General features: G+C 39.9%; 2 protein-coding genes across 2 annotated transcripts; one reads left to right on the top strand and one right to left on the bottom strand.

Moving 5' to 3' along the window:
• The first annotated feature begins 229 nt into the window (after nucleotides 1-229).
• LOC131159798 (adenine/guanine permease AZG1) lies at nucleotides 230-2,061 on the top strand. Its single transcript, XM_058114969.1, has one exon. The coding sequence runs from the start codon at nucleotides 330-332 to the stop codon at nucleotides 2,028-2,030; it is 1,701 nt and encodes a 566-aa protein (XP_057970952.1). The 5' UTR covers nucleotides 230-329; the 3' UTR covers nucleotides 2,031-2,061.
• Nucleotides 2,062-4,569: 2,508 nt separating this feature from the next.
• Nucleotides 4,570-7,332, bottom strand: LOC131160923 (uncharacterized). The gene is made up of 3 exons (XM_058116796.1): nucleotides 7,159-7,332; nucleotides 6,743-6,816; nucleotides 4,570-4,795 (listed from the first exon to the last, which is right to left on the bottom strand). The coding sequence occupies exons 1-3, from the start codon at nucleotides 7,330-7,332 to the stop codon at nucleotides 4,570-4,572; spliced, it is 474 nt and encodes a 157-aa protein (XP_057972779.1).
• Between the last annotated feature and the right edge of the window lie 11,981 nt (nucleotides 7,333-19,313).

Below are 19,313 nucleotides of genomic sequence, written 5' to 3' on the forward strand. Positions count from 1 at the left end.
ATTTTGCATTTTAATTTGTTAAGAAAATAAAAAATTGGGATTTTATATGATTTTTATATTTCAAGATGAGAAATTAATTTACTAAAATACTATTTTGTTGAATGTTTATTACCACAGCGCCCTCCTTGGATCTTAGTTAATGATTCTAAGTTGTCACCAAACGGTACGAAAAATATTTAAATGTGCCGAAAGTCCGAAAGCCGTTTCTTTAATTTCTGTACCTTGGTTGGTAAGCGACGCTGCTCCTCAACTCCGTAAAACGGTGGAACTCTGAAGTCCATATCCACTGCAGAAAATCTCTCTCACTCTCTCTCTCTTTCTGTGAGGTAATGGAGGATTCGCCGCCACCGGAGCCGAAGCCCGGGATATCGACTCGGCTGAACTCGTTCGTGGCCTCCAGCCGAGTCGGGAAGCGCTTCAAACTCGCCGAGCGGAACAGCACCTTCACGACGGAGCTCCGCGCCGGCACCGCCACGTTCCTGACAATGGCCTACATCCTCGCCGTGAACGCCAGCATCCTCGCCGACTCCGGCGGCACGTGCTCCGTCGCCGACTGCACTCTGGTCTGCTCCGACCCCAACGTCGCCGCCTCCGCCTGCTCCGGCTCCACCCTTCGACTCATCCAACCCACCGAGTCCTGCAAATTCCCTCCAGTTAACTCAGGCTACTCGGCCTGCCTCGAGAAAACTCGCAAGGACCTCATCGTAGCCACCATCGCCTCATCGCTAATCGGATGCCTTATCATGGGAACCTTCGCGAACCTTCCTCTGGCCTTGGCCCCCGGAATGGGCGCAAACGCCTACTTCGCCTACACCGTCGTCGGCTACCACGGCTCCGGCAACCTTCCCTACAAAAGCGCCCTAACCGCCATCTTCATCGAGGGCTTGATCTTCCTCGTAATTTCGGTCGTCGGCCTCCGAGCTCGACTCGCCAAACTCGTCCCCAAACCCGTCCGAATTTCGTCCTCCGCAGGAATCGGACTTTTCCTTGCCTTCATCGGGTTACAAAACAACCAGGGAATCGGGCTAATCGGGTACAGCTCCTCGACCCTGGTAACTCTCGGAGCCTGCCCGAATTCCTCCCGGGTCCCTTTAGCCCCGGTTATAACGTCATCCAACGGCTCCGTTAGTCTGCTCCCCGGCGGCACCGTCTCCGACGAGATTCTTTGCCTGAACCACCGCATGGAAAGCCCCACTTTCTGGCTGGGGGTCGTGGGTTTCGTGATAATCGCCCATTGCTTGGTGAAAAACATAAAAGGCGCGATGATATACGGCATCGTTTTCGTGACGGCTGTCTCGTGGTTCCGTCACACCCGAGTCACGGCGTTTCCGGACACCGAGTCGGGCGACTCGGCGTACCAGTACTTCAAGAAGGTGGTTGACGTGCACGTGATTGAGAGTACGGCGGGGGCATTGAGTTTTAAGGGCATGGGAAAGGGACACTTTTGGGAAGCCCTCTTCACGTTTTTGTACGTGGACATATTGGACACGACGGGTACGCTATACTCGATGGCCCGTTTCGCGGGATTCGTAGACGCCGGCGGCGACTTCGAGGGGCAGTACTTCGCGTTCATGTCCGACGCGGCGTCGATCGTGGTGGGGTCGCTGCTGGGGACGTCGCCGGTGACGGCGTTCATCGAGTCGTCGACGGGGATTAGGGAGGGGGGGAGGACGGGGCTGACGGCGATAACGGTGGCGGGGTACTTCCTGTTGGCGTTCTTCTTTACGCCGTTGTTGGCGTCGATACCGCCGTGGGCGGTGGGGCCGCCGCTGATACTGGTGGGCGTATTGATGATGAGATCGGTGGTGGAGATTGAGTGGAGCGATATGCGGCAGGCAATACCTGCATTCGTGACGATGATATTGATGCCATTGACGTATTCCATAGCTTATGGGTTGATCGGTGGGATTGGGTCGTACATTGTGTTGCATGTTTGGGATTGGGGCGAGGGGATTTTGGGAATCAGAAAGGAGAGGAAGAGTGGAAGTGAAGGAGCAATTGAGGATAAAACTGTGGATTTACCGATTTAGTTTAGTGCAGTGGCCAGTGAGCAATTTAAAACGTGCATGGCTTTTTTTTTTCATTGGTAACTTAAGTTTTTTTTTTTTTAAATTAGCATATATTGTTGAAAAGATAAAAGTGAATAATTAAAATAGAGTAAAAACAAATATATAATATGTAAAAATGAAATTATAAATTTATTTTATTCTTCTTTGCCATACATGCATTTAGATAGCACTCAGTTCCTACCCATAGTTTTAACTTTGATGTGCTATAATTTATCTCAAAAGTCTGCAAATTTTTTTCTGGGAGGAAAATTTGGCAATAGCCTAATGAGGCATAGGTTGAAAGGCCTTTATAGGTATTTATTATATTGGATTTAAACCATGCATGCTTTTTATAAGATGGAGTAGGCCTGATGCAAGTGAAATTGTACTTGGTCATACTTCAATCATATAAGTTTAAGATTTTTATATTAGAAACTTCAGGTTCAAATTCTAAGAAAGATATAATTGATATTGAATAGAAGAGTTCTCTCATTTTTTAGTTTAATGTGTGCCTCCAATCGACAATTAAAAATAGAAAAGGGGAAAACATAATGTGCCAAACGAATAAGGTAGGATTGGAAGATGCATTGTGTTTGATGTCTGGAAGTGGGAGCAGGCAGAAGTTTTTCCTAAAGGTACAGATGTCATCCATCATATATTTCATTTTTATATTGGATTCCAATACAAATAGTGGAGGACTCATGTTTTTTCTTTTCTTTTTTTTTTTGAATTTTTTATTTCACATATATTATTGAAAAGTGAATTCTTAAGAATTGATGCTAATACAAGAAAGTCTAGATATTTTTAAACTTTCTCTATGAGACATTGAGTGCAACTTTTGCCACCTATGCAACTTAGACTCATGTTTGATCTCGCAACAAATCAACAAATCTTAAGTTTAGCTACATGAATCTTCTTTTGTCCATTCACATGTCGAGGGCATCATTCTCAACTATAGTTCAAGCTATTAAATCCTTTCTTACCATATTATTTTATGTTATTTTAGTTCTACCTCTACCGGTTGATGTTCGTTTAACTCGGATACGTGCAATGGAAGCACACAAGCACAAATGAATCAATTAACAACACCAGTGCAATTACTCGATAATGAAATATGCTCAAGAAGTAATCAAACAATAATAAAAAGAATCATAAATACAACTAGAATGCACAAGATTTACGTGGTTCGGCTATAGCCTACGTCCATGGGAGTAGCACTTCGATTTTCACTATGATAAATGTCAAAGCTATAATCTTTGGGTTACAATATTGTTTAAGTATGAACCCAATGCGTACAGAATTTACAGTATATCTAAACTACATCTATAGCGATCTCCCGGAGAAAATCCCTCTGATTAGCCCAATATACAGGCCCCTAATTTGAATTTACATAATTTGCACCAACTGAAACTATTGACGGTTTAGCCAAATCGTCGACGATTTGTTTTTGAAAAAAATGTCTCATGCATTTTGCTTGAAACTGTCGACCTTTAGGGCCCAATCTGTCAACGGTTTGCTTTCCTCTTGCAGACTTCTCTCATGCCATTGTTCGTGGCTTCACGTAACTTTCTCTGGTCCATGTGAGTCGCTTTGAATATGAACCACATCCCCAATAGTCTCCACCTTGGCAAATATTCACCACCTTGAAAATCTGAAAGCATAACCGCTGCTCCACTCGGGCCTATAGATTGGGCCCATCTCCTATCTAGCACTTGGAGACGTTGATCAAGTCCAAGCAATGCTTGAACTTGTCCATCGTGACCTTCTTCGTCAGCATATCAACTGCATTGTCAGACGTATGGACCTTGTTAAGGAGAAGTTTCCCTGGAGCAATTAGTTTCGTGACCCTTTGATACTGCATATCAATGTGTTTCGTCCTCGTATAGAATACCTGATTCTTTGCCAAGTATATGACACTCTGACTATCACAGCACAACTAAACTCCACCTTGCTGGACACTAAGCTCTCTAACCAATCCCGTAAGCCACAACGCTTCCTTGGCAGTTTTAGCCACTTTTTTGTACTCTGACTCGACAGTAGACAATGCCATGAGCGATTGCACCATAGACCTCCAACAAATAGGTCCTTCCACTAGAGTAAATACATACCCTAATGTAGACCTCTTGTCATCCAGGTCTCCTGCGTAATTAGCATCCACGTACCCCACCACGGACGAATCACTCTGTTGTACACTGTACTCTATGTCATATTTGATCGTACCCCCTAAGTACCTAAGAATCCACTTCACAACATCCCAGTGTTGTTGACCTAAATTCAAGAAGAACTTGCTCATCACGATGATAGCATGTGCCAGCTCCGACCTTGTACACACCATGACATACATTAGACACCCCAGTACGCTAGCATAGGGGACTCTCGACATATCCTAGACCTCATCGTCCATCCTTGGGCATTTGGTAGTAGACAACCTGAAATGACTCACCAAAAGGGTGCTTACCGACTTAGCATTAGGCATGCTAAACCTCTCCAGCACCTTCTCCACATAACCGCCCTGAGATAACTATAGTCTCCCTGCAGATATGTCTCTTTGATTCTCCATGCCTAGTATTCTCCTGGCTACACTCAAATTTTTCATGTTGAGCTCTTTTCCCAATAGAGTCTTCAACCGATTTACCTCGGTCATATCTTTGGCAGCAATCAGCATATCGTCAACATATAGGAACAGAAAAATGAGAAACCCATCCACAAGTTTCCTCACATAGACGAAGCAATCGTGCTCACACATCCTATAGCCAATCTAGGTCATATAAGCATCAAACCTCTTATACCACTACCTTAGAGATTTTTTTAGCCCGTGCAACGACTTGTTCAGTTTGTAGACTAAATGCTCCTGTCTAGGTTGGTTAAACCCTTCTAACTGTGTCATGTAAATCAGTTCCTCCAGGTCACCGTGGAGGAACGTCATCTTTACGTCCATCTGCTTTAGATGTAGATCATGTTGCGCCATCAATCCTAGCACTACCTCAATGGAAGTGTGCCTGACCACATGGGATAAGATTTCATCATAATCTACTTTCTTTTCTCTGCAAGTACCCCTTCGCTACCAAGCGAGCCTTGTACTTCCTTATTTCCTTTTCTAAGCCTACTTCCTTCTTCCTGTATACCCACTTGTATCCGATCGCTCGCTTCCTATCTAGAAGCTCCACCAAGTCCCAAGTCTAGTTCTTATGCAATGACTCTATCTTCTCCACTATAACGCCTATCCAACTACCCTTCTCTTGACTATGCAGTGTGAAAAGTGGGCACGGTAGGTAAGCGACGACTATCAGTGTGAACGGCAGGCGCCACCACCTACCATGGTAGGTGAGCTACCTATGTGTTTCTTCCACAGACCAGAGACTATAAATAAGACCCCCCCCCCCCCAATCGGAGCAAAACACACACATCTCGACTCCAAGATTATGTCCTTTTCTGTTTTTTCTATTTCTTGTCCTTTCACCATTGAAGCTCATTTAGTGAGTGTATAGTTGGACAGATTGATGTAATCTGATTGTTATAATAAAACTTTGTATTATCTCTTCAATCATTTCTTTAAAGCATATCTTGGTGTTGTTATTTTACACCTGTGTCATCTCAACCCTGAGTTTCTGACTCCACCTACACTATTGGCTAATCTTTCAGGCTAGGACTCCCTGCATGTTTACTCTAAGTCTCTAACTTCACCTGAGTCACACACTCATTGCTGCTGTGATTTTCTGGTATCTGTTTCTCTATTTCTTCTTGAGCATGTCGTAACATAGTTTTCCAATCAAAAACTACATCCATACTGATCACCACCTTGTTTGCCACTAGATCTTACAGCTTAAACGCTTTCACGTGTTTATGGTATCCTAAAAAGATGCATCATCTTGATTTTGCCTCAAGCTTAGATCTCTCCTCACTCGGGATGTATGCACACGTCGGATACCCAAATACTCTTAAAGGATAGTAGTCTACATTTACTCCTATCCACATCTCCTCAGCAAACTTTCCCATTCTGTGATGCCCTAGACGATCTGTTTACCAAAACACACGTCACAATAACCGCATCGGCCCAAAAATTCATGGCAAGCCCAACCTATAACTTGAGGCACTGAGCCCTTCCATTAGGGTCCAGTTCATCCTTTTCGCCACACCATTTTACTGCGGTTTGCAACACACGATAAAAAGCCTCCTTATGCCTTGTTGCTTGTAGAACTCTCTAAATCCCGAGTTTGTGTACTCAATCCCATTGTATGTCTTGAAGAATTTGATTTTTCTCTCGATCTAGTTTTCCACTTCAGCTTTCCACACTTTGAACCTGGCAAACGTTTTTGACTTGTGATGCATGAAATAAACCCATAACTTTCGTGAGTAGTCATCGATAAAACTCATGAAATACACATGTCCCCCTTCGTGATGTCACTCTCACTGGTCCCCAAACATCAGAATGAATGTAGTCCAGTACTCCATCTATTTTGTGCGTGGCCATCATGAATTGAACCCGATTTTGCTTCCCAAGCACGTAACGCTCTTACAGAACTCCAACTTACATGATTTTACCCCCTTAAGAAGATTTCTCTTGTGACGTTCCTGCATCCCACACTCTCCCATATGCCATAGATGCATATGCCATAGAAAAGTACTATTAAACTCAGACTCTACGACTGCAACTCCAACTATAACCGTGGTACCCAGTAGTGTGTAAATATTACCTGACACTCTCTTCCCTTTCATCACGGTTAGAACATCCTTGCTCACCTTCATTGCCCCACCTTAGGACTTGTAACTGAACCCATTACAATCCAAGGTGCCTAACGAAACCAGATTCTTCCTCCACTCTGGTATGTGCCTCAACACAATGGCCGCACTACACTGTTATACATCCTGATTTTGATATTCCCCATCTCGATCACTTTGCATACAACATCGTTCCCCATCATAATGGAACTAGAACTGACTAGTATGTACGTAGTGAACCAATCCTTATTGGAAGTCATATGATACGAACATGCAGAGTCCAAAATCCAAGAATCTATGAACTCATCCGACCCCAATGAAACCGAAAGCATATCACTATCACAGCTCTCAAAGTCTCATTCTTTAACTACATTCGTCGTTGTTAACGAACCTTCCTTGCTTTCAGCACCTCCCTTCTTACTTTACAGACACTCAGGTTTTGTGTGCCCTCTTTGTCGTACTTAAAATACAACATGTCCTTCTTCATAGACTTGAACTGAGCCCTATGGCCACTCAATCCACCTCGAAAACCACTCCTCCTTTGATCATTATTCAACTTCGCCATGACCCCTTTAGCATGTGAACCCTCGTCATTGGCCTTCTTCCTTTGGTGGAACCCTAGCAACACACTCGTGATGTCCTCCAACTCTAGGCTATCTTTTTCCCAAGTTAGTGTTGTAAGCAAGTTTTCGTATGTAGGAGACGTCGATAGGAAATTTAGTAGTATCAATGCCTTATCCTCTTCCTCAAACTTCACATTAACGCGCTTCAGATCACTAATGATCTGATTGAAAGTGTTGATGTGCTGAGAAAGGTCCAAACCCTCAGCCATCTTAGGAAAATAAAGATTTTGCTAGAAATACAACTTGTTCGTAAGCGACTTGGACATGTACTGGCTTTCAAGCTTTAACCAAATCGCAGCCGGCGATTCCTCATCTATGATGTTGTACATAACGTCATTAGCTAGACAATGGCGGATCGTGGAAACCGCCTTTGCTTCAAGCTCCTTCCAACTTCCTTCGTTCATGTCGTCTGACTTCTTTCCGTACAAAGCCTTCACCATCCCTTGTTGCACTAGTAGGTCTTTCACTCTTCGTTGCTAAAGCCCAAAATTACCGGTTCGGTCAAACATATTCACATCAAACTTAATCGAAGAGAGCTCAATCATTGTTGAACCAATAGCTTTGATACCACTTGTTGATGCTCGTTTAACTCGAATACACACAGCGAAAGCACACAATCACACACAAATCAATCAACAACACCAATGCTATCACTCAATGATGAAATATACTCAAGAAGCAATCAAACAATAATAAGAAGAATCATAAACACAACTAGAACACACAAGATTTAAGTGGTTCGGCAATAGCGTATGTCCACGGGAGCAGCACTTCGGTTTTCACTATGATCAATGTCAAAGCTACAATCTATAGGTTACAATATTGTTTAAGTATGAACTCATTGCGTACACAAGTGTTTTAGTATATCTAAACTACATTTGTAGTGATCCCTCGGAGGAAAATCCTCCGATTAGCCCAATCTACAAGCCTCCGATGTGAATTTACGTAATTTGCGCCGATTGAAACCATCGAAAATTTAGCCAAATTGTCAATAGTTAGATGTTGATAAAAATTTCTTCTTCATTTTGCCTAAAACTGTCGACGGTTAGGGCCTAATCCGTCGACGGTTTGCCTTCCTTGTGCAGACTTCTCTTATGCCATTGTCCCTCGCTTCACGTAACTTTCTCCAGTGCATGTGATTCACTCTGAATATGAGCCAAATCCCCAACAATACCCTTTCTACTACTAGTAAAAGTAACTATCTCACTCATCCTTACTAGTCCACTACTTGACCTACATTTAAAATGCCATTAACCCATTTAAGTTGTCCTTCATATTTTGGAAACTTTTACTTTTTTGGATATGTTTGTTTCTTATTTACCTCACAATTTCATTCATAGAGTGACTAATCTTTCAACCATCAAATAGAACTTTTCGTTTAATTTTAGGGATATTTTACCATCACATAGTACAACCGAAGTATAAATTTTTTTTTTTCACTTGTAATTTTGAGCAAATATTTTCCTACATGAAAATTGGGATTTTGGCATCGAAATAGGATTCAAGAAGTAGGGTTCACATTGCACGCTCGAAAATATAGGGTAAGAGTATATATTAGACAAATTGATACAAGCAAGAAGAGAGAAAACAAGAAAGATTATTGGAACTACATGTAATTTAGCTAATGAAATAATAAAACTAAATAATATTATTAACAAACAAAACAATAAGTTGAAGCAACATGCCTTTGATGTTAGGAAAGATCCCAATAACATTGACATTTATTTATACTATTTTTGTAAGAGTCTTAATTCAATCACTTGAAAACATAGGAGACCATGAAAAAAATTTAAATGTTTTCTCATCTCGTAAATCATGTGGAGGAACATCTAACTTTTCTTTTTATTTCTCCATTCAATTAATCCTTATCCATGTGACAAGTTTTTTTTTTGATAAGTCAAATTTAAACAATGAATCAAGATTTCTTTCTTTCTTTTTTATTTTTTTCTTTTTGGTTTTTTTTTTAATTGTAGTCATCGTAAATTCATGGCTTAACATGTTTTCTTCCGTTTCATATTCGATTTAATTACTATCTTTTAGGTCATTTTTTTGGAGGGTAATCTTTGAGGCTTTGACTTTAATTTATATAAATTTAAAAGAACATCAATACGATTTGTACTACATTTTATTCAAATCTACATGAATCCAATCCTAAAATCTAAATTCTATAATTTAAAATACATGACCAAGTTCTAAAATCTCAATAGGTTCGTCGGCCTCCGTATTTTTGAGCTTAACATACCACAGTTTATCCCAAAAACTAAAACTTGTAGATATTATTTTTGGGAGGAAAATTTCTCAGAGAAATCTGAATTAATTAATAATTAAAGAAAAAGAGAGAAAAAAAATTTGAGCCGTTCAAATATCATATAAAGTCCTAAGAACAAGATATTGGATTTGACCCCAAAATATCGATATAATGGAGCAGTTGAGATTTTTTTTTTTTTCTTAAGTTTGAATATACTAACAATTAGGTGCATGTGCCAAACAAGCATTTGACTAAGAAAAAAGGAGTTTGAAACCAAAGATCCGCAGCCGCAGCCGCAGCCGCAAAAACGCTTCTGACCACTCACGGTGTTTGGAATTTGGAAGCAACTTGAAAGTTGAAACGTGGAGGCTGACTGCCTTTGCTTTGCTTTTCTTTGTTTCACACGAAGAAGCAAATGCAGACTCTCAGATCAAAATTGGTTCATGGAGATATTGTGAGACTCATGGGAACATGTGGCATGCCCTTCCAGGCTCCTTAACCCTAACCCATATTTTGTCACTGCGTGTTGCACACCTTTTAGGCCCAAGCCCAATTTCTTTGGCTTATTTCATAGTAAGAAATAATGAGTATAGATTTTTAGCTTTACAGCATTAGATTTTTAAATTTTTTTTAACTATATTATAAGAAATTCTTATCTTTTAATACTATATGATGTATATATTGGAACATCCAAATTTTTTTGTTTGAAAATTTTCATTGAAAAAAAAAAAAACTTTTATCCATCACTCATGTCTCTGCAATTTTTTGTGAATCTTTTGGACTATGTGATGAACGTTTGTTTTGCGTATGGCTAAGACAACCATTCAAAGAATTACATGGAGATCTCCTTGGTGAGGCACGAGTAGCATTGTTTGAGCTTAAGGCAACCTATTTTGAGGTGGGATAAACTAGCTATTTATTGCTCAACTCTTACGGGAATTAAAAGATAGGTTATCGAAAGTAAAACAATCGCCTGTAGAACTATAAAGGTAGCATTCAAAATAAATAACTTGAAGTGATATTCCAGTTAGGGTGAAGAATAATTTGAGACGAGTGTTGCCTTAACAATTGCGGCTAGTCAAATTATGTAACAAAAATATGAAGACCAAATCAAATATTTTTATTTGCCCTCAAGGTTACAAAAAAAACTTGGTCAACGCTTAGAACTTAGCAACAAATTTCATAAATCTTTGGTTAAAGATAATAAAAATAAAAGAAAAAAAATAATCTATTCTAATTCTCTAAATAGCTAGGCGATGGTAGACTAGTCTTGTAGTCAAAGTAGACGCCCCATTTTGTCTAATCATCAAATAGCGAAAATCTGGTATTTCCATGAGTTGTCTTGATTTTCTAACTTTCAAAAAGCCAAAGATAAAATTTCAAGGGTCTTGGATCATTTTCCTTTTTCCTCTAAAATCTTTTAAAAATTGTGATTTTAAGAGGTTACAGAAACTTTCTTTTATATTGCAAGAATAAGATTGGGCCATCTAAGGTCTTCCCTTATTGCTTCGTATGGGGCCATATGTGATCCCTCCTCTCTCGCCTCTGTGGGTTCTCTTACTCTCATCCTCCCACCTCTGCTAGATTTCAAGTGCCATTAAGGGTAGATTTGGTAGGTGTTCTCTCATTGGGAGGATTTTCCTTTTGATTTCCTATCCCTTATTCCTGTTATCTTCCCATCCCACCATTAAAAAGAAAAGAAAAAGAACCAAAAGATGTTCACTCACTATGTGCATGCATTAGATCTCCACCTTCGTAATACAAAATCTACAACTACACACACCCACATTCATTTTCAAAATCATAAAACCAGCCAAAACAAAATGAGCAACAATCAACCAACAAAAAGAAGAGAAAACAAACTAAAAAGACTTCAAGCCTCCACTTTCAAATCATTTCCATCTTTGTGGCACACCCACTTGCAAAACACACACAAATTTATCAAATTCCAAGCTCAAGATTCACACAAAACACAAGAGCATGCACAAATTCACACAAGTATCAAACACAATAAATCTAACTCATTCTCATTTCATAAGTCTAAACACACCCTAATTTCATCAAATTTAACCCAAAGCTTAATTTGAATTTAATGTTCAAATTGGAGCTTGAAATAAGGGCCAATTTAACCTTTAATTTCTTAAATTAGAGCCCTGTTGATCCTCACTTTCGAAATTGAGCCTTGATTGAACTTCAAAGTCTCAAGTCAAGTTCAATTGGACATTCATCCATCAAAATCAAATCCTAATTTCCCTCAAGCCCATTAAGGTCCAAATTGAAGTCCAATTGAACCTCAGATTTCAAATTTTGAGGCTAATTGGCCTTTAATTTCAAAATTAAGGTCAAACTGGATTTTTATTTTTAAGAATTAAGACTTAATTGAATATCAATTTATTGAATAGAGCTCAATTGAACTCAATCCTTTCAAAAGTCAAATCCATCAATCCCAATTGCCACTAGTTGAACTCAACTCAACTCCAACTTCCAAATTGAGCACAAATTTACACTTCACCCACAAAATTGAAATCAAAACCCTAAAAAAATGAGAGATGAAATTCAAATCATGCGCACTCCACTCAATTTCACCTAATTTCACTAAATTCTACTCACACCCCCACCCATTTTGCAATTAATTTCACTTGGCTTCACTCAATTTCACACACCCCTCGTTCCAACACATCATCCATATTCATAAATGTAGACACCTAATTTTATCCTAATTGAAATTAATTGGAGAATAAGAGAGTCAAATTTAAGTTTCTCTCCCCTTGTCCTAAGTCTATCTTCTTGAATTTCAAATTTGAATCTTCAATTGCACTTCTATGATTTAATTGAACCTTAATTAAATTAATTAAGGAATCATACTGGATGAGGATAAGCTCCTATCTTTGGAAGAGTTAGTTATTGTTTCCAAAAGCTCATTTAGGACAATGAAAAGGTTTTCCTTATTCTAAAAGAGCAATTTTGGAATTGTTATATTAAGGCAAGCTCCATTACTTCTCTATAAATAAGAAGTTATGAATTTTGTAATAAGGAGGTTTAACACAAGAGCATTATAGTATACATTCACTCTAAGAAAGAAGCAAGAGAGAAAAAGCAAGAGAAGAAAATAGGAGTTTGACCACAAAGGGAGGACATATGTTATCACTGGTTTTATGTTCGATTGAAGAAAGAAATAGAAGGAAAGCAAAGAGGACTCCATTGAAGAAAGGGAGTTTAAAGCTTAAAGAAGGAATAGTCAAGAAGGAGACAAAAACTTGCTGAAGGTTGGGAAGATTGAAAATCTTCAAAAGGAATAAGGTAAATCTACTATTTTCATACACCTTTACATGATTTCATAAACTTGGATTTGAGATTAATGATATTTCTTTCATCACTCTTTCTCATTTATTTCCTTCATATTATGCACATTGTGATAAAAAGAAATTGGTTTGTGATGCTTGTGGGTTTGCCAATCATACTAGAGGCACTTATTCTGCTACTAGTTCTTGTAGTAACAAACCATTTGATATTTTTTTTTTTTTTTTTATGTTTGAGGTCCCTCCAATATTACTTCTACTTATGGGCATTGTTGGTTTGTCACTTTTATTGATTGTTATAGTCATGTTACTTGGCTATATTTATTGAAAAATAAATATGAGGTGTTTTCATGTTTTGTGAAGTTTCACAAGATTGCCACTAAGTATGATCCCAAAATAAAAGTACTTTATACAGATAATGGCATCGAATATACTAATTAGGATTTTTGTGAGTACTTAGAGATTCATGGTAGGCTCCATCAAACAATATGTGTTGACACGTCAGCTCAAAATGGGATTGTCGAGCAAAAGAATCGACATCTGCAAGAGGCAGCTTGGTCACTTCTTTTTTCCATAAATGTACCGAAGTTTTTATGGAGTGAGGTTATACTTACTATTGCTTATCTAATTAACCGTATGCCACTCCGGGCCTTATAGTTTCAAACACCTATTCAATGCTTGATTGGAGATACTACTTTTGTGTGCCTTCTAAAATCTTTGGATGTATGTGTTTTTTTTAGACCACGAACCCAATGTAAGCAAATTGGATCCTCAAGCACTGAAGTGTGTATTTGTGGGCTACTCTGCTACTCAAAAAGGATATCAATGTTATTATCCTAATGAAAAATGGATATTGGTCAGCATGGATGTCACCTTTTGGGATTCTGAGGCATAATATAATAACCATTTTGTAGATGACTCTACCAATTCACTTGTTGTGTAGAAACCCAAACCCAGAAAATAAAAGAAATAAATAAGAAATGAAGAAAGGGAATTTAAAAAGGGAAAAGCAGTAGGGTTCGTCAATGAATCCTTGTTTTTGTTGACGAATGCCCTTCTATGGTTTGTCAACAAAGTTCATGCGTTGTCGACAAAGAAATCCCGAATGATATGAATTTCAAGCTTAAGGTTCGTCGACGAACCTTTCCTTTCGTCGACGAATGTCTTTCTACAATTCGTCGACGAAGGCACCATTTCGTCGATGAAGACGTCCAGGACAACGGTCTATAAATAGGTTTTAACTTTACTTCTTCATTAAGAAACTAAAATTTCTCTCTCTCTCTCTCTCTCTCTCTCTCTCTCTCTCTCTCTCTCTCTCTCTCTCTACGATTCTTCGCTGTTCGTCACCCGAATCGATGATCGGAAGTTATCATGAGGATCTAGGGGAGTTTCTCTACAAGTCTATCGGAGTGAATTTTTGAATGGGGTCTTTCCAGGCGTCACCCCAAAATTGAGGTAAGGGTAGAAATGAGCTATTTTTCTAGCATTTAATTGATTAAATGGGGTGTACAGGTCTGGGGATGCTTAATGGTTATCATTATAGGGAAATGTGTTTTTAGGATTTTAGGCTTCGTATCTCTGTAGGGCGGGCCTTAGGAGCGTTGTAGGAACTTTTCTTAGTAACAAGTAAGGGGATTAAGTTAAGTCAGGATTTTTATTAAATATGAACTCATTAAACTATTATATATTTATTTATTTATGAGTACAAAGATTATTTTAAAAACCAACTGTTCAATAGGAATTTTACAAACCTAAGATATATGGTATGGTACTTTGAATAATATAAATGGTGGAAAATCTGATTTATCTCATGAACTAAAAATACAGTGTTTTCTTGGTTGTCTCCTGGATTGTGTTTGAATATTGAAATTGTGTGAAAGGTGAATAAATTTATATGGTTTAACGTGTAACTGAATTTGGGAATGATTGTGAAATATACTAGAACTGTTTGTGAAACATACTGGAACTGTTTTTGAATAATACAGGGATTTGATATGACGGTCAGGGGTGGTGTTTTATATGATGGTTGGGGGCTAGGTTTTATTTAATGGCCGTGAGCTGGGTTTATTTGAGGGCGGGGGGGGGGGGGGGCTGAAATGACAAGTGTAAAACGAAATGATTTAAATCACAGTTTTTATTACTTAAATTGCATGTTATGCTTTAGGAACCCTGGGGACCAGTTGTTATATGAGCATGGTACCATTGCTAGTGATTGATTATTAGACCATGTGCGCCCACACTATTCTAGATAGAAGCGTAGGGTGGTCTTAGTTGATAGCCTGCGTGCGGATGAAGTAAGGGTATCGGGCCTGCATCTTATTTGTGGATCCTTACAGATGGACTTGCAGAGGGATGTTTTGACTCTGTTTTGGGCTGATCACCCAGACTTAGTCCAACCTTCGGGCCGCACAACTTGTACCACAGGGGAAGTAAATGGTGTTTGTCACAAGGAGTGTCTTCTATGCATACCTGTAGATTTCTATAAATGATGTTACTATTTAATGAGATGTTTACACTATGGAAACGAGACGAGTATTTTCAACTGTATAAAGTGAGTACACGATAAAATAGCTATTTTTGGTTAAATGAAGGATGATTGTTCTTTATAAATACAAAATTCATGCTGGCCACACACTAGTTTTAACTTAGTTTTCCTTATTGAGAAATGTCTTACCACAATATACAAATTATCTTTTCATGAAACACCAGGGATCGTGTTTAGTAGGGGCTAAAGGGGTTGAGCTAGTTGTAAAGTCTTTTTATGTAGTGTGTATGGAATAAGTTTTCTTTTTGTACAGTATTATGGGTTGTAATATGGATATTTGGAGACATTTATGTATATTAGTAATTAGAACTCTGGTAATGTGTTTGGAGAATGTATCACTTATTTCCACTGCATTTATATTGAATATGGTATCAGTAACACATACGTTACTTAAGTAGCACCCTAGGCCCCACGTAGTGGGTCGGGGCATTACAGTTGGTATCAGAGCCTAGGTTTGCTAGGTTTTGTAGACTTTGATAGTTGATACTTACCGAAGTATAGGTTGAGATAGGATAAGGATGAGAGTGGGTAGATTAGGTTGGGTTTTGGTTTGAAAGCTTAGAGGCGGACTTCCTTTAATGGTTTTATGTGTTTTTCTTGGAATGATGATTTCAAGAAAACCATGGTAAATCCATTGATGGTTTCGTTTATGGGTTGAGAGACTGGAGCTTGGAAATTTAGGTTCGGATGATAGGGTGGTCGAGTACGTGTGTAAAGTCAGTGTTATGTTGGAAACTGATACCTTGTCAGTTTTGTGGCAGAAATTAGGGAAAGAATCTTTAAATTGAGAATTCGTACGTATTAGTAGTTTCTTCATTTCATATTTGCTTCAATTATGATAAATGAGGAGTTTCTAAGTCACTTTCTATCCTATCTTCATGATGGATCCTAGGGGAAAGGATGTTATGGCTGGAGGGGATAATCATGTGGATATCTCCAATGAGGACAATGTTGATGCCTCGGCAGTGCTATGAAGTATAGCACGGCGGGCTTGGAAGGAAAATCGGAGGGATTCCTAAGAGCAGAGTTAGCTATTAGCTAATAGGGGCTACACGTTCCAGAAGTTTACCAGGGTGAGTCTGCCAGCGTTTTCAGGAGGAGCGAACCCGATTGTAGCTGAACATTGGGTTTAGGAGATGGAGGAGCTGCTGGGTGTGCTAGAGTGCCCAGAGGAACAGAAGGTGTGGTTTGCCACTTTTAAACTGGTAGGGGAAGTGAAGAGGTCGTGGAGATCGGCAAAGATGGTATAGGAACAACGTCTAGGACATATATCTATTACCTGGAGTCGTTTTAAGGAGGTTTTCTTCGACAGATACTTCCTTATTGCCACTTGAGAGGCAAAGTCAGAGGAGTTCTTACATCTTACTCAAGGGCCCATGACAGTGCAGCAGTATGCGGCCAGTTTCGTGGAGCTATCCCATTTTTCTCCGCACATGGTCCCGAATGAGCTGAAGAAGACTCAAATGTTTGAGAGAGGCTTGAGGCAGGGAATATGCACCCAGGTGATGGCGTTGTTGACTTAGAATTTCTCTAAGCTGGTGGAAAGGGCCACGATAGTTGAGGCCAGTATTGAGGAGGGGGGAGAGTAGCAAACCAGAAGAAGAGGCCCTTGCCTCAGGGTTTTAGACTAGCACTAGCTAGGGCTTATGGAAGCGGCATGGTAATTTCTGGGGCCAGTGAAAGGAGATGGGGTACCGAGGCCATCAGGGGGGTTTGCAGCATCCTATCTGTTCCAGATGCCATCAGAGGCATTAGAGCAAGTGTAGGGGAGGACCAGCTGCCTGCTGCCGGTGCGGTGGGGCAGGATATCTAGAACGAGATTGCCACGCGACATTGAGTTACGCAACTCTATAGCCTCAGTATAGGTAGGTAACTAGGCACCTCGAGGTGGGCACCAGAGGGGCACTACCTAGGCGCAGGTGTATTCTATGACTCCGGGTGACACCGAGCACGCAGGAGATATGGTTACAGATAACATTTATGTGCTTTCAAATAAAGTTCTTGTGCTCTTTGATTAAGGTGCGATGCACTCTTTTGTGTCTCGGGGATTTATTAAACTGTGCGGGTAGAAACACACCTTTTAGATGCCAAGTTAGCAGTGGTTACACCGACAGGGTCGGTAATAATGTGAAACAAGGTGATCGGGGATCACCTAATGGAGATTCAGGGAATAAGGTTGTTTTCTAGTCTAATTGTTTTTGACATGCATGTGATCAATATTATTTTGGGGATGGATTGGCTAGCATCCAGTTATATGAGCATTGGCTGCCACAGAAAGGAGGTAGTGTTCAGACCTTTAGGGGAGCAAGAGTTCAAATTTTTTGGGTCGTATGTGCACTTTGAACCAGAAATCCTTTCAGCGATTTAGGCAAATAGGTTGCTTCGAGATAGCTGCTAGGGGAATCTTGCATTTGTGAAACCGAAGGAGGAACTTAAGCTGGAGGATATCCCAGTGATAGGGAGTTCTTAAACGTCTTTTGAGAAGTTTACTGGGATTGCCTCCTAATCGCGAGGTGGAGTTTGCCATCGAGTTGAATCCGGGGATAGCACCGATTTTTAAGGCTCCATAAAGAATAGCTCTTGCTGAACTAAAGGAGTTAAAGGAACAACTACACGAACTTTTGGATAAGGGTTTTATCAAGCCGAGCATATCACCCTAGGGAGCACCAGTGTTGTTTGTAAAGAAGAAGGATGGGTCGATGAGGATGTGCATTGACTATAGGGAAATTAATAAGGTGACAGTGAAGAACAAGTACCCATTACACTGTATAGACGATCTATTTGACTAGTTAAAGGGCACACATGTTTTCTCTAAGATTGATATGCAATCTAGGTATCATCAGTTGAAGGTGAAATCAGAGGATGTACCAAAGATGGCTTTTTGTACCAGATATAGCCATTATGAATTCTTAGTTATGTCGTTCGGTTTGACAAATGCTTTGATGGCATTCATAGATTTGATGAACAGGGTGTTCCATGAGTACCTAGATCAGTTCGTGGTGGTGTTCATCGATGACATCCTGATTTATTCTAGGAGTCTTGCAGAGCATGAAGCTCATTTGAGACTGGTGCTTTAGGTACTTAAAGAGAAGAGGTTATTTGCTAAATTCAAGAAATACGAGTTCTGGCTGGAACAAGTGGCATTTTTGGGACATGTAGTGTCTAGGAAAGGAATTTTAGTATACCCAAGCAAAGTAGAGACAATAGTTGATTGGGCGAGACTGAAGAACGTACATGATATTAGAAATTTCTTGGGTTTGGTAGGGTACTATCGTCGATTCATCGAGGGTTTCTCTAGGCTATCACATTCTTTGACACAACTTACGAGGAAGAATAGTAAGTTTGAGTGGACTAGGGAGTGTGAGCAGAGTTTCTAAGAATTGAAGCAGTAACTAGTCACGACCCCATTGTTGACCATTCCATCAGGGGACGGTGGTTTTGTGATTTACAATGACGCATCTCAGAAAGGACTCGGGTGTGTATTTATGGAGCAGGGGAAAGTTATTGTGTATGATTCTCATCAACTCAAGGAGTACGAGAAGAACTACCCTATGCACGACTTGGAGCTAGCAGCAGTGGTTTTTGCACTAAAGATTTGGCGACACTACCTATATGGTGATAGGTGCAAGATCTTTACTGTTTATAAGAGTCTTAAATACTTCTTCACCCAGAAGGAGTTGAATATGAGGCAACGCAGATGGCTTGAGTTGATAAAGGACTATGACTGTACCATTAGTTACCATCCCGGGAAAGCTTGTGGTAGCTGATGCGTTGAGTCGGAAATGAGTGGGTGCGTTAGCTTCAGAGGTTGTTGTACAGCATCAGATAAGG

Source organism: Malania oleifera, chromosome 7 (assembly GCF_029873635.1).
Source record: "Malania oleifera isolate guangnan ecotype guangnan chromosome 7, ASM2987363v1, whole genome shotgun sequence".
NCBI lineage: Eukaryota > Viridiplantae > Streptophyta > Magnoliopsida > Santalales > Ximeniaceae > Malania > Malania oleifera.